The sequence below is a fragment of the Dasypus novemcinctus genome, chromosome 20 (assembly GCF_030445035.2).
Source record: "Dasypus novemcinctus isolate mDasNov1 chromosome 20, mDasNov1.1.hap2, whole genome shotgun sequence".
NCBI lineage: Eukaryota > Metazoa > Chordata > Mammalia > Cingulata > Dasypodidae > Dasypus > Dasypus novemcinctus.
The window spans coordinates 14,045,323-14,061,623 of NC_080692.1; the positions used below are offsets into that span (position 1 = coordinate 14,045,323).

At 41.9% G+C, this 16,301-nt stretch overlaps 1 protein-coding gene across 6 annotated transcripts in view; it reads left to right on the forward strand.

Annotated features, from left to right (window-relative positions):
- PRKCQ (protein kinase C theta) overlaps positions 1-16,301 on the forward strand; it is a 167,473-nt gene that overhangs the window by 103,728 nt on the left and 47,444 nt on the right. For all 6 annotated transcript variants that reach the window (XM_004480070.3, XM_058282440.2, XM_071210076.1 and 3 more), the window contains 4 exons: positions 3,857-3,966; positions 5,346-5,463; positions 6,736-6,896; positions 9,713-9,886. In XM_004480070.3, the coding sequence (XP_004480127.1) occupies positions 3,857-3,966; positions 5,346-5,463; positions 6,736-6,896; positions 9,713-9,886 (563 nt within the window). The remainder of the gene's footprint in view (positions 1-3,856; positions 3,967-5,345; positions 5,464-6,735; positions 6,897-9,712; positions 9,887-16,301) is intronic.

Sequence of the window (16,301 nt, forward strand, 5' to 3'; positions counted from 1 at the left end):
CACATTTGCACTTTTCTCTGTATACCTGTTCGAGAATAAAATATGAGACACGGATTGCTTAGCATATATTAAGGAGATCATAGGCAGAATATAATTCCAGTTTTCTAATCATATAAACAGAAACATCGGTAATTGAATTCTCATCAGCTGAGACTCCTGTGTTGGTCTCACGGTTGACAGTTTCCTTGCCCTGGCGCTGGCTCCCGGCTTGCTGAGGGCCAGCTGTTCTGGAAGACACCTGGATTCTGCTGCTTATGCCCTCCAAGCCTTAGAACTGCCGTGAGGATTCCTACCCATTATTTCACGACTCCCTAGCCCTGCTTTGTTCTATTCTTCTTTTCTAACACTTTCTTTTCCATTCCATTCTGTTCTCTCCCACTCTCTCATTTTCCCTCCCCCTTCTCCCCTTTCTGCCCCCCATTTTCCTTCCTTCCCTTTCCTTCCCCCTTTGCTTTTTCGACGTTCCCTCCCTTCTCTCCCCCACCTTCCTTTTTCCTCCACTGTGTTTGCCTCCACATACCTTGTCCTCAACTCTTTCCTTCTTCTTCTCACTAGTTCTCTCCTTTCTCTTCTTTCCTCTCTCCTTACCTCACTCTCTTTTTATCTTGCATCTCTCATAAACCATTTTCTTAAATAGGGCTTCCTTTTGTCCTAAACCTTGATAATGCCGATGAAAATAGTCATCAAAAGGCACTTTTTACACTCACAGAGATCCAGTTACCACCTGATAGGTTAGTAGCAAAGACCTAAGTAAGACATTATCCCAGTGGGGACGGTGCCCTTTCCTCACCACTGTGTGTCAAAGACAAGCACAGATCTTTATTAGTTTAAAGAGCAAAGAAAGAGCTCGGTCTTGCTCTGCTAGGCCTCTCTGACTGCCCTGCTTGGCCCTGCAGGAAGGAGTAAGAGCTAAGAGCCCACTACAGCCTAGACCAACAACCCAGTGGCAGTCCTGCTGTCAAGGCAGAATTCCAAAGCCTGGAACATCTTTATAAGCAGCGTCTTTACTATATTAAAGATTCTTATTATCCACAAAAGATTTCATTCCAAATGGAGGTTTTTTCCTGTTTTTTGTTTTTTCTTTCTCTGTTTTCCAAATGGTGGTTTGTGATGTAACCCATCCATATATACTGGGACAAAGAATAACGTATACTGGTGGGAATAGAGAAGGCTTTTGTTTTTTGTTTTATTATGACCTAAGGAAGAATGGACTAGTTAAAATTAGAGAGGAAGGCTGCTAAAATTTCACCTAAAGAGTTTAACATGTTTTTTTTTTCAATGTAATAAATAATGAAGGTGAAAGAGAAATTGGATTGGTTGAGCACCGACTCCAAGCCAGGCACTGTGCTATATTCTTTATACACAAATGTGCTAATAAGCAGATAAGATTAAAACTGCATGATTATGTAGCTTCTGTTGTCTGAATCCATTGGAAACAATCCCTGGATGTGTGGTTTTGTGGAATCAGGTGGTACTTGAGAGTAGAGTTTGGTCAAGCTCAAGTTTGGAAATCTTTAGGTTAGATTTTTTTTCATTGTAATGGTAATATTTCATAAGCAGAATTTGGACTTTTGAAACTAATATCTCAGTGTTATGTAGACGAGTAATATTATATAATACTTGTCTTTACACAGACACTCAAACACACACACACATCAAGAAGTATCAGCTGGACACAGTGGACATTAGTCTTTCATGTGCTGTTTCCAGGACTAAAGAGTCAGAATACTCCCCCAGTCGTGGTGTCTCAGAGCTGGCAGCCTGTGGATCTATGGACAGCATAGTTCGGCGCTGCAGATCCATGATCTCAGGCTCATGGAGCGGGAGCAATGGCCCAAGGTCACGGTGTCAGTGGCAGCTGTGCTAACTGGGTCCAGCACACACATCTCCTCTCCCCTGCTCTTGCCTCAGCAACTTGTTCCTCTCAACTATTTCCCACTCCTTGGCCTTTTTCTTTGGTGAAACTGAATAACATCTTAGGTGATATAAAAATGAAAGAAAACTTGGGTTCATTTTTTGGAGCTTCTTTCTGTAATTATGTCTTTATGACCTTTCATTACGTAGAGTTCTATTGTCCATCCCTGCTGGTGGAAGATTCCATCTAATAACAATTAGCCCCCCCCTGCTTCTTGTAATCAGATGAGATTGGGAAAGGTGGAGTATACGCAGCTGCCCCAAAACTGGTTAAAAGCCTCAGCACCTGCTCTCCCCTGGCGTCCTCCTCGCCCAAGCCCACTGTGCTTCTCACAGCCTTTGCCTCTCTGGTTCTGCATCACATGAGGGGGTTTGTGATTTTTGATATTTTTGTTTTTTGTCACAACTGGGGGCCCGCGCCTGGGGTCCCGTCTCACTAGCTGCTCTCCGCCACTCCCTCTCCTGGCATTGCAAACTATCACGAGATTGTCGCTGGCTCCAGGGCCCACCCCCTGCTCTGCCCTCCCCAAGGCCAGGAGAGGTGGGGGCACTTCTTCCCGTGGTCCATCTCCCTCCTGCCCTCAGAAGCTTTGCCCGGTCCCCTTCCCCACAGGGGCGCCTCACCAGGGGCCCTAGCTTTCCACCCACTCGATTCCCTGGGGCAGGAGTAACATAGCCTGGGATCATAATAATAATTTCAACACACTTTCTGGCCGCAGTGAGAAAATGGCATCTTTGCTCTGGAGAGGCTCGTTGGTTGGTTTGCTTTTGATTCAGTTTGCTTTTGATCAACAGTTTCTGGCATCCTTAAGACAAAGGTTCCCACCTCGACCAAACAAGCTCCATTTTCCTTCTCTGCCTTTGCAGACACGAGACATATCACGTGGCATTTTGTTTTTGATAAAAGGGGTTGATGGAAGTAAAGATGGTGACAGACCTAAGAATAATTAGATCCTAAGGAGAGGATCAAAGGCAGGTGCTTCAAGGACGGTGGTGGGAAAGTTCTTTTTTTCTTTATCAAGTGCTGTGGGCAGGCTCTCGGGGGAGGCCATTCAATGCCCAAACAAGGGTAGGCTGCCCAATGCATTGTTTACATACAGGATCCCCAGGGAGCAAGGAGAATAGGGAAAAGATCTCAATATGGAAACGTTCCCACCCTTTCCTGTTATTGTTTGTTCTACAGAAAGTATTCCCTTTAGTAAGTTCAAATGAGTCTTAGAATTCAGGATCAGTCCTCTGTGTGCGACCCAGGCATCCGCTGTGCTCCCCACTTGCTCTCAGTTCAGTTCACAAGAGATCTCACTGAACCATTTCTTGCCACCGCTCCGGGCACGTAGCTGTCCCCCACTCCATCTTTGTGAGATTGTGGTGTCTGGGTCACTTTCTCTCCTCCCACCAACATCCCTTAACTGGACACAGACACACAGAGTCCCACCATCTCTATTTTAGTTCTGCAAACTTAGACTGCTCCTTCCCCTCCCCTTCCAGAGAGGAAAGAGAAACTCCTTGCAGCCCAGGCTGGGGGTGCTTGGGTTCCAGGACGTAGTGTGGGAGTGGAAGTCCTTTCAGATGGCCACCCGTGAGAGCCAGTATTGATTTTTCACTCTCAGCAGTGGTACTGTCTAGCCTTCACCTGAGATCAGATCTCCCCCCAAAGCAAGGCTCTGCCTCTACCTGGAGAAGGAGTCATTTCCATTATTGCACTGAGGTGTGTCTGCTCTGAGTGCAGGTTGCAGGGAAGGAGATGAGGATGACATGGTAACTGCATAAAAACACAGCCCTGACCACATTGTTTTTATTCAGCGTCTCTCTCTGATGAGAAGATGGGATGAGGATTTGCCAATTGTTCCGTCATCCTATGCGTGCATAAATCAGATCCTGCACCAGGCTATGGCCGTTGGTTCTGTGACTTCTGCTCACTGTGTTGCTTTCTTCTCTTCAGCATGCGGCATGAATGTCCATCACCGATGCCAGACAAAAGTGGCCAACCTTTGTGGCATAAACCAGAAGCTAATGGCTGAAGCCCTGGCAATGATTGAGAGCACTCAACAGGTAGGAAAGGCCTTTGGATTGGCAAGCTCCCCAAATTCAACTCAACAAGGACTTCGTGAGTCCTCTTCTCTTTGATCTATAGCATCTCTACAGAACAACATGGAATAGATTCTGGGTGATTGCATGGCCCCTGACTTTCATCTTTATGCCCATATCTTCTCTCTGAGATATCTGTTATTTAAACCGTCTTATTATATGTATCTTTCTTAAATTCTTTGTGGAACGAGCAGGGTCAGAAACAAAGTAGTTAATTAAAATTATTGAGGCTTCATTGCCAGTGTTATACCCAGCATGGTGCTAGATATAAAGTGAAGAATTTGAAAAAGACTTTCACGGCTTAGATCTCACTGTCACAGAGCTTACAACCTAGTTGACAGAAAGAAAACGAATGCGAGCAGATGTGACTAAAGTGGTTGAGTGCCTGCTTCCCACACAGGAGGTCCACGTTAGGGTCCCGCGTCTCACATGGGAGGTCCCAGGTTTGGTTCCTGGGGCCTCCTTAAAAAAAAAAGCAAACAAATGAAAAAGCCAACTCGGGAAGCCACTGTGGCTCAGTGGTTGAGCGCCAGCTTTCCACATACAAGGTCCAGGGTTCAATACCAGCCCCAATACCTAAAAAAAAAAACAAAAGAAAGAAAGGTAATATCCATGAAGCAATGGAAAATTAATACCCCAAAAGAATAATAAAGTATTAAATTGAATATAAATAACAAAAGATTTGGTAGTTACCCTTTCAGCTTCAAGTCCTCTCCTCCCTCTTAGTACTTTTGGAGTTTCTCTGCCGGTTCAAAGTAAACTGAGGGGCACTCGATTTCCCTGTGTTTTATCTCCACCACTTATTGTTGTGAGTCTCGATTCATAAGCTCCAGGAGGATGAGTGTGGCCAAGGCCCATTAAATGTTTTCTGAGTATTTTATCAGGGCTATCTGTTGGCCTGGGAGAATTTACCTCTTCATTAGAATCATCCAGAGAATCCCCTCAGAATGCTGAGTCCTGGTCCAGGGCGCCTTTGCCTGGCTGTTCACTAGCTTGGCATCTGCTGACTGATGAATTCCTATATCCAAGAACGATCCCTCTTTAAGACTTGGCATTGCCTATGCCAGCTATTTTTCCATCACCCATCTTCTGTTCTCCCATGTGGATAGCATGGGAGAATCCAGTTAACCCCTCAGAAAGTGTAGGAGGTGAATATGTCTTGCTGATGCATAAAATTTAATAGACAGACTCTCACTGGATATGAGATTCAAAAAGAGTGTTGAGAGAAAGCAGCTTGGGTTATCCTATGCATTTAAGAATCTTAAATCGCTTTTGTTCCCTTGGACCGCAAGCTGACCTGTCCCGTCAGTGGTGGCTGGACTGACTATTTGTTTGTGATCTAGGCTCGCTGCTTAAGAGACAGTGAACATATCTTCAGAGAAGGTCCAGTTGAAATTGGGCTCCCAACCTCCATGAAAGATGAAACAAGGCTGCCGTACTTACCAGTACCAGGGAAGAGAGGTGGGTGTCCTGATTCACAGGAGAATCACTGTCAGTAATTAATCTTGATTAACCTTCACCTGAGACCTCTGGATTTCGGTTCTCAGTTTACCGGGTCTGATAGGTGATGCTTTGTTGTTTCAAGGATGCAGGCCTGGTCACCAGCTAAGTGGCTCCTACTTCTTAGAAAGGAAACCAAAATATGCCCCCTCGGGGTACCTTTGTAAGGGGGCAGAGGGATGAAAATAATATAGGTCCAGAGAAAGCAATTGCAAATTTTCCCTTAGAATTCTAGAACATTACTTTATGGCACTTTTTAATGTTTAGACACAAATGAATCTATCATGAGGATCAACAGTGGGGAAACCACAGAAGAGCATCTTATTCTTTCACCTTTGAGACTTTTGTGGGGAGCACATTTAAGGCTGGAAAGCAGAAGAATAGCAGACCCCAAAGCCCTTAATATATTATAACATTGGGGAAGTTTATCTAACCTACAGTTTGAAGGTAGTTCACAAAAGGATCTGACCACATCACCTGGGACCTAAATAATTTCAGCATCCATTACAAAATACTTACTTTGCCTGGACTTTAGGGAGAATACAAAAAACAGGCCTAGGTACTAAAAACTAAAAGTGATGTTATAAAGGGGGAGGCCCCCTAATTTTTCTGCCCCTTCCTTGGTATTGGGAGAAGAATAAATTGAGTTAATCTAAAAAGAAAGATTGGGATTAGATTTGAGAAGGGTCTCCAGGCAATAAAGTAGACCAAGTCTCAGCAGGTATCAAAGTATAGAGCAGCATCTTCCATAGAAGATTAGGATGAACGATACCATTGAGCTCTTTAACAATCCACTAGATTCTCATTTCCCCTCCTCACACTGGGAGTCCTAGGATTTGTAGCCGTGAGCCATGCAAACAAACGAGACCTCACTTTCCCTCAAATTCGGTTAGAATCCCCATTTGTCTATGATTTGACATCATTAAACATTCTCACTCCTTTTGCATATGTGGTCTTTTGCTGATTGGAGTATTTTTCTTAACTTGAAATATTGCTCTGTCTATTGGACATACAAAGAGACACAGTCCATTCCCCAAATGCCAGCATCACAGATGGAAATGTGGCCCTACAGACAGTGGGACTTGAAAGCTGTCTTACTCCACGGGCCTCCTCGCCCCCCCATGACCTACCCTCGGAAGGGAAAGTGGAAGAGGAAGTGTATGCTCTCCAAGTAGCTAGAATGGCCTTCATTTTCTCCACGTTAACCTTTAATTCATGGCTTGCCACTTTCAGAGCCTCAGGGAATCTCCTGGGAATCTCCGATGGATGGGGTGGAAAAAGTGTGCCAACTTCCAGATCCAGAACTGGACACAAGAAGACTGTCCCTACCTGTGAAATTCAAAATTGAGGACTTTATCTTGCACAAAATGCTGGGCAAAGGAAGTTTTGGCAAGGTACGATACCATAGTATAGAATTCTATTGACCAAATTCTGGAAATAGAAGAAAGCAAAGCTCCTGGTCAGTGGAATCAACCTCGGGTGGACCAGAACTCTGTGTGGGTGTGCAAAGACAGGGTTCCTGAGTATTTTGGGGAGAGTCAAGAGATTTCTGAATATGAACTGGAACTTGGGAGACTCGAGTGCAAAAGCAGCCTCTGCTTTCTAGGAATCTTTGTTCCCAAAACCACTTCACTTTGCTTTGAAGGAGTACATCCCACACCCTGAGGAGTTTGATATCTTTGGGCCCCAACGTAACAGGGGGATGCCTCAGCTCCTTCCCAGTTCACAGTTTGTTTTTTCCCTCTCTTGTTACTTTCCCAAACCTGAGAAAGAAGACATCATTTAGAAATTACAATCAACTGTCAGTGATGGCAGAACATTTTCAAGCTTATGAACATTTTTAGAACATTTAGAGCTTTTTCAGAAGGATGGATGATATGGTATAGGCTTTTAGACTCTTTGAGATGTAAAGGACATTAAATGTCCTAATTGTGCCCCCAGTTGTTTTAGGTGCTTGGATGCATCTCCTGAGGAAATCTTTAGACAGTTTCATGAATTTGTGCATCGAAAGCCAACATTATGCTCAGCACCTGCTCACCATACTTTGGCAGGAAAACTTAGCCAGTTTATTGAAAAATCCAATAAACTACAACTGAGCATCCACCACAGCTCAATAACATTGTGCTTCATTTGGGGTTTGAATTTAAACAACAATCCATCACCTTCTGTGAAGTCTACTCTGCCCTGCAAACTGTAGCTAATGCCCATGAATTCTTTGAACTCATTTCCACAGTAATATGAACCACAACAGGCTCGTTTGGTGTTAATCCGAGCGTAATAGGCTATTTTACAGCCAGTCTTCATTATAATTTAACATCGATTAATGTGCATTTATAATGTTACCAAAAATTGAAAGCACATTATGTAGATGGCAATTGCCTTTTCGGTTTCTTATTTTATGGCTGGTTTCGCAGTGTTTTATTGAAAGAAGCAATCATCAAAAGAGTACTCTTAGTTGTTAATGAAATGTTTATCTTTTTTGGTTCCCATGTGGATGTCTACATTTAAACAAGGTTAGTAAGGAAGACATTCAGGGAGCTCTGCTATGTTCCCAAGGCATATGCTCCTCTCCACCGGGCCACAGCTCCCATCCCAAGAAACCTAGGTGGCGGCGCTTGAGGAGGGAGGGGTGAAGGCTCACAGCAAGGTAGAACTGCTGCAATTTCCCTTTCTCCTAACACTGAGTATACTCCAAATTTGTCTTGCTTCTTTCTTTTGGTTCTTTATAGGAAGTCTGCTTCCTTACCGAAATAATAGCCTGTATATTCTTGTTCTCAATCTGCATTTAAGACCAGAAGAACAAATGGCAGGCGTTCTGGGCCTGCACACATCATTCATTTACCTGAATTCTCTTTGCAGCTCCATCCCCTCTATCAAGCCAGCCACCACAAAGCTACAAACCTGTACTGGCTTGCATTGTAAACCTAGACACGTGCATGTCTCGGTACTGTTTCAATAGCATGGCTTTAACATTCCCTGTAAGTCAATAGAAGAAACAAATGACAAATCTGCCTAATAGCTATCACTTGGGGAGCCTGTTAGAGTTGACAAATCACTTTCCCATGTGGTTATCTCATTTGATTCTCACAACAATCCTGGAAGCTAGAGAACGCAGTAATCATCTTTTTCAGGTTAAACTGAACCCTAGAGAGGTTACTTGTCTTTCCCAAATTCACAGAGCTAATAAATGGCCATGAGACGTGACCAGAGCTGGAGTTTTCTGTCTCTAAATGCTAGGTTCTTAGGTTCTTGCAACTGTCAAGTCTGCTGCTGCATCATTTGCAAAAACGAAAGTTGTTGAACTCTCCATTCTATGCCACCTGGTGTCCTTTTGTATAGGATTCTTGAAGTCAAGTGGAAAGAGTAAATTTTGAAGTCAGCTCTTTTACTGAGTAGCACCATGAATTGGAGCAAGCCACTGCACCACTTTGAATCTAGTTTTCTTATCTATAAAACAGAAATATTAATACCTATCCTATAAAGTATTAGGAGGTTAGAATTCAATTAGATAAATTAGCTAGTTTACATAAAATGCATAGCATATGCCTGACACATAATAAATAGGTCCTGAAAATGTTTTAAGTTTCTGTGCCATCAAGATGAAATGTTCTTTAAGTATAAAAATTATTCCACATGTTTTCTTTTTTGCCTTGAAAACTGGGTAAAATGTAGAGCCTAAGTTTTGTGTTCATTTACCTTAATGTTCCAGTACAACCATCCCTTCTTCTCCACTGTTGGCTTCTTGTTCCTTCAGGAAGCTTTGAATTACTCAGATTCATGGGAAGTTGTAGCATACAATTTTTTTTTAAGTTGTGGTGACATATATGCATCATAACATTTCCCATTTTAACCATTTTCCAGTATATAATTCAGTAGCATTAATTATGTGCACAGTGCTATGCTACCAAGACTTTTCAATCACCCCAACCAGAAACTTTGTACCAGGGCATGCAATTTTAAATAGAATTTTTCAGCTACTGAGAATAACCCAGACCATTCATATTGATCCTGTAAAACCCTTTAAAAGGTACAGATAGTATGAAACCGTTAGATAATAGCCTAAACCAGTGACGTGTCCTATGTGAGAGCGGCAATGGGAAAAGGAATGAGGGGAAGGCGTCCTCTTTTCTCACCAAGACTCAGCTTTTGTCTCTTTAATGAGTGTGATTCCAAATTCTTAAAGAAAGTTACTTCTTCCCTTTCTTTCTAGGTCTTCCTAGCAGAGTTCAAGAAAACCAATCAATTTTTTGCAATAAAAGCCTTAAAGAAAGATGTGGTTTTGATGGACGACGATGTTGAGTGTACCATGGTGGAGAAGAGAGTCCTGTCCTTGGCCTGGGAGCATCCGTTTTTAACGCACATGTTCTGTACATTCCAGACCAAGGTACGCCCCAGCCCTTCCTCCATCTCCAACATGCTAACTCGGCCTCTTCCAAGTGGGGTAACTCTGGCGCCCTCCTTTGAAGAACTGCGGTACCGTGTCTTTGTATATTTTTTCTTTACCTTTCAATTTTCCACCCATCCAAACAAGTTTTCATTTTTTGCTAAACACTACTGAAATTTACTTCAATTTTTTTTTCTTTTGAGGTACCAGGGCCAGGGATTGAACCCGGGACCTCAAATGTAGGGAAGCCAGCACTCAACCACTGAGTCACATAGGCTTCCCTGAGTTGGTTTTTTCATTTGTTTTCTTGTTGTTTGTTTCTATATTTTAGAAGGCACCAGGGACCAAAACCGGGACCTCCCATGTGAAAAGCAGGTGCTCAACTGCTAGAGTCACATCCTCTCCCCTAACATTTTTTAATGTGGATCATTGGGAAAAGGCTTTTTACTTCTGGATTTGTTTGTCTGATGGCTTGTTTTTTAGAATTTGGTTGAACTGAGCATAATAGCTGGACTTCTAAGCAGTCTGTGATTTGCTTGACAAAACAGTGACCGTTGAAAGGGAAAATGTGACACCTGTTCATTCATTTACCATGCATAGAGTCGAAGAGACAAAAGTTAGAAAATAAACTGAAATGCATGTGCAGCGCTTCTTCCATTTTACAGCTTGCAGGAGAGCAGCCTTTAGATTGAGCTTGCCTTGTCTTTATCAGCTTCTGTCATCCTGTGAACAGGGAGATGAGAGGAAGAAAGGGATTCTAACTGCCTTTCAGCATAGGTTTACCTTGGCTATGCTGGTCTCGTCCAAATACTCTCCTCTTCTGCGATGATTCTCATCCTGGTCTCCTTTTCCTTTAAAAAAAAATCATCTTTTTTTTCTGATTCTAAAGTTATTCACCATCATTTTAGAAGATTTGGAAAGTGGTAGTTAACTCGGAGAAGAAAACAATTTCTATTTCCACTGTTAATACTTGGATGTATTCACTGTTAATACTTTGAAGTTTATCTTTCTAGTTTTTCTCCCCAGAAGATTTTTTGAAGATAAAAATGGCATCCCATGGTAAATACCTACTGGTTTATAACTAGCAATTTTAATACTCTACACTATACATTTCTCACATTTATGGCTATTCTTCTGCAACATGATTTATCAACTTAGGGCATTTCTAAGTTTCTGTTCTGTGTTAAATAACACTGAGACGAACATCCTGCAGATCAGTCTCCTTGCACAGGCATTATTTGTTATGTTTCCCTCCATTGTTTTGTTCTCCTCTCTTCTGTCCTCGACTGCGCATGGCCCAGAATAAAGAGCAGATCCAGAGGAGAATCCTGTGGTTCAGGTCCAAAGTGTGCAAAGGGGTGGACTCTTCTCCATTTCAAGCCTTGAAGATAACCTAGTCCCTTACCACAAGTAGAAGAGGGCCTCTAAGCTGCCTTCAGCCACAGAAGGCATTGAGGGAGAAAGGGTCGGAATCGCCAGGGGCAGTGGGCAGCAGCAAGGGCTTTGCTTGTGGGCATCTAGTACATCCTCAGCACTTGTTTTGGGAATGAATGCATGAATGTATGCAAGAAGGAAAGTAAAGAGAGACCTGAGCGGGGAGAGCACTTATTGCATGTATACGGAGTTTGAAGCATGGGAACACATAATGCAGCTCTTGGCCTCAAAAATTTTGTAGTCTAATCAGAGGGATCAGACTGGTCATTCTGATCAGTGGTGAGTAGTGTTAAATTGTGCAGAATTTAAGTAGGCAGAGGGGGAAAGGAAGATCATGGGTATGGGGCAGGGCGGGACACGTGAAAAAGCGTGAAGGAATGGCATGATAATGTAAGTTGCGTAAGAGGAAAAAAAGGCTTCAGCTGCTGCAAGATGGCCTTTGGAATTTCTGATAGTGAAGTTTAGGGAGATTTTCTACTCGAAACTTTCTGCCTGAGATGGGACCTACCCATTACTCTGGAGTAGTGGAGATGTATTCCCTAAAGAGGAAGTGAGAACTTCCGCCGAGCTCTCCTCACTGGGCCCTAGATGGGCTGAGCTTCGGGAGCTGTTTATGATCCCGTTTTTCTTCCTGGAACATTGTGAGGTTTGTGTCAAACTGCTCAACACACTTCAGGTTAGGCCTCTAGAAGCTCTTAGGTAATCACTTTTACCCTGGCACCATTTTCCCACTTTGTTTAATGTTTGTATGAGATGTTCTCCTCTCTTAGGGGGAGGGCTGCCATGAATCCCAGTTTATAGAAAATAGGTATGTCCCCTTCTCTTGCTGGTCTACCAGAGCTTCAGGCAATGCTCGCTTCTTTCCCGCTAGCAGGAGAGCCTCTCTAAGGTTCCACGCAGCTGGGATGCTCTATGAAGTCCTGAGAAGTAAATTTATCAGCAGTGTTTATGCCATGAGGAAAAAAAAGTGGCAGAGAATGTCCACATCACAGAGCAATAATTTATATGAATGGTAATTTGCTCTAGTGACATTCGGGGGTTGGCCTTTTTTGAAGACACAGGTATTTTTGCATACTAGTTGAAATATTAGATAAAATAACTATTAACTTTTCTAGGAAATTGTTATTTTTTGGAGAAAGTTATTCATTTGCTTCTCCTCCTCCAAAGAGCCTACCTGTTACCACGTTATTCAGATGGCTTGGGTACAGTTGTTCATTTGTTATTTACTGGGGGCACATGGAATAAATCTTTAAAAGTTTTAAAAATTTATATATGAAGGACACATGACCTCCTGAAGTGTGAAAATATGGCCAGGTCATTTAAGGAAGCTACCCACGGTCAACTGAGATGTGACCTTGGATTCTGAAGAAATTCAGTTCCAGCTTTACCATTTATGAGCAAGGCTTTGATAATCTTTTCCTCCCTGCACAGAACAGAGTAAGAATTACCAGTTACTGCACAGAGGGGCTATGAGGCATAAGCCTGATTCCATAGGTGAGAGCACAGCGCTTGGATACATGTGCAAAAATACCAGTTCAGTCTGAACCTGATTCTGAATAAGGCTAATTCTCTTTGTGTGCTAGATCAAGATGACTTTGCACAGAACTCAGGCTAGGACATAAATTATAGGCATCAAAAGGGTAGAGACCCAACCTGGGCCATGCCTCCCTGATGTCATCCAATCAAAGGCCCTAAAGTGATCTAATCCCAATCAAAGGGTTCCTTAACTGAATCTAATACAATCAAAGGGTCCCTCACCTACAGGAATGGATTAGTTTCAAGAACATAATCTTTTCTGGGATTCACAGAATTTCAAATTGTCAGACCTTGCAAACCCCACTAGCAAATTACTTTAAAAAGTTGTCGTTAAATTAAATTCATTCAACAAATGTTTCTTGGGGACCTACTATTTGTAAGTTCTGTTTTTTTCCCTAAATGAGGCAAGACTCTAAAATTGTCTGGGGATTAAATCACAAAGCTATTTCGTTTTCCTCCATAATTATAATTAGTAAAAAGGAAAAAACAATATTACCTAACTTGGAAAAGTAATAATCTGTTTTCTTGGTTTTATGACACCTCTAATTATTAGATTCACTATTAATAGTCTTGATAAGCAAAACAAAATATTAACAAAATCACAAAACAGAATTATCTAAAAACTGTATAAATTAGAAGCCATCTCCCCTTCTCAGAATCATCAAAATGTGATTTAACATGTGAGTTCATTAGAAATTCCTGCTAATGACAGTAACAGAAAATAACAAGCTTAAACAAGGTGGAAGGGAGATGTGTGTGGTTCACAACAGGTATATCAGCTCCATCGTGTTATCAGAGATCCACGTACCATTTGCTTCCCCGTTTTACCACCCACAGCTGGACTTCCAGCCTGAAGGCCACTTTTGAGTCCAGAATGGCTCCTGGAGCTCAGCCCTCACAGCCACTTTCCAATCAGGAAGCTAGCAGAAGCGGGGAAGGATTTTTTTTTAAAAGCCCAAGGAGCAGTCTATTTCTATTGAAGCGCATTCCAAAAGTCCCACATCTTTTCTTTACATCTCTTTGATCACCTTAGCCACAAGGAAAGCAGGAAAATTTAATCTTTCAGCTGGGAGCATTGCCACTCAGAATAAATTTTGTACTAAGAGGGAATGGAAGAATGAAAGTAGGCAACCAGCCATTTTGTTCTAAAGTATATTTTAAAATAAAGAAAATACGATAAAAATCTACCTTTTGTAATGGCCTGTTTTGTGCCAGATCGCCCTGAGAACTTTGAGTATATTATCTCATTTAATTTTGATGATACCCATCCCCCCATGAAGTAGAAATATTATTATTCCCATTTTAGCTATAGGAAAACTGAGACCCAGAAAGATAAACTTGCCTAAAATAACTCTGCTGTTAACTAGAAACAGTGTTCAATCCCATTTATGTCTGAGACCAGATATTGGTTTCCTATATACCCACCCCACATAAGCCAATCTTAGTGACATATCATCTCTGTCATAACTGTTTACCTACAGGGAAGAAAAATTGCCAAGAGAAATAACTTTCCTCTCTTGGTAACTATGCTAGCATGAAAGAAAAATAATCCAAGTACCCAAAATTTCTTTGATCTATCTCTAATAAAAACTATGGCACAACAAGACGGCTGAGCTCCAGGATTCGTTCGGAAAGGAAAGATGCATTTAGACGTGCCAGAACACTTTCTTTTTTTTTTTTTTTAAGGAAATCATTTTTCTTCAGGAATTAAAAGCCGACTGAGGTCCGCCTTCAGTTGTGCTGCCTTTGAATTCTGGAAGGCCTATGTGTGCCCAAATCTAAAAAAATGTAATTTCAGAAGCATTCATATTTCACACCTGAAAGAAGGTTTAGATTGTGCGAGAACATCTCGGGGTTCGGGGGGGGGCACTCTGCGTTGCACGTCTGCGTTCGCCGCCCGCCCCCCCAGTGTGGTCAGGGAGGCAGGAGGCTGGCGTTTCTGTATTTGTTCCACGCCTTTGACTTCCACGTTCCCAATCCGAGCCAGTCTGGCATTCTCTGCTAGTAGTACTTTGAAATTTCTCTTTTATGAAAAAGAAAACCGTTTTCGCTTTCTATTTCTAGACACACTGCAAAGCTTCACTTCCCGGCGTTAGAGCCCAGCCGTTCTCACTCCTCTTCAGGTCCTGGCTCGAGATCAGGGAATGAGACCCTGACCCTTCGAGTGCCTTTGAACAAGTCGTAGCTGGTTCTCCTTTTATGCCTCAAAAAAGAGGTTTAAAAAAAAAAAAACCACTTGGAGAGAAATTTGAATCCTTTGTGGAGAAGTACCCACATTGATTGCACAATATTGTTGTTATCTGAAATGTGAGAAAAACTCATTCCCTATGGTCATTTTTTAAAAGTATGTCATTCAGGTGTTTCCATCGTTTGGAGGCAAAATCCGTGTAAGATTTCTGGAAGGTTTTTAATTCCAAGCATTTTATTCAGAAACTGTCTCATCGGAAGTGCTCAAAATCTCTTCAATCCATAATTCTTCCAGGTGAGTTAGGAGCACCAGCAATTATCACAGTTTAACAAGGGGAAGATTAACCACAGAAACCACATCCTCAACAAGAATTTATTTTTTATGTCTCCCCATTTTTAGTGACTGATGAGTCTCTTTTCTTTAAAGTCCTTCAGCAGGTTTCTAATCCTATGAGTGCTTAAAAATAGTCATTTCAGAAATCACACATCACTTACTTGGGCTAAGGATGCCCTTTTGGTGCATCTGGAGATGTTAGACTTACAGCAAATGTACATAAATTAAATTTACAAGAGATTTATAGTAAATTAATATTGCACTCACAAAGTTAGCGTTACGTGTACCTGCCCAAACATAAGGAGATAATATTAATGAACTAATATTCTGAATTCCTTCTCTATAAGCATTGCCTGGTGAGTTCAAGATGCTACATCCTTCTGCACTGCCTGCTCTTGAAGCTCAAATATCTTCTCACCTTTAAGTGGCTTCTGATAATGTTTCTCCAGGGCTTATGTGCCTATACTGTCGGTCCATTCCTGTCAGCTCTTCTCTCAAAGCCCAGAAAGTATTAGCAGCAGCTTCCCACAAGACCTGAGCATGGTGCATATTTTTATGCTAATTTTATTTCTTCTTGGAGACTGCACACTTTCTCTTGGGTAAAATTAGTTCACTGGCTTTTGAAGAAAAAAATAACTAGGCAAAAAATGGCTACAATTATTCTTTTCCTTCTTTTTTCCACCTTGCTTTCCTCAAAAGGGAGCCTACATTCCTGATATGATATTGGGCAAGTTCTCCATGTATTTTCAAAATTAATTGTTATTGGCTTGACAAAATCATGAGCTAATTTCTTTAATGCTATTAAGTTCTTATCCAATCAGATGCACATTTGGCAACTGTTCATGTATTTACTCAATATTCAACTAGCTATAATGAATATTTGTCATTATATAATTGTCTGTGCTCTATATTTTCATTCTCTTA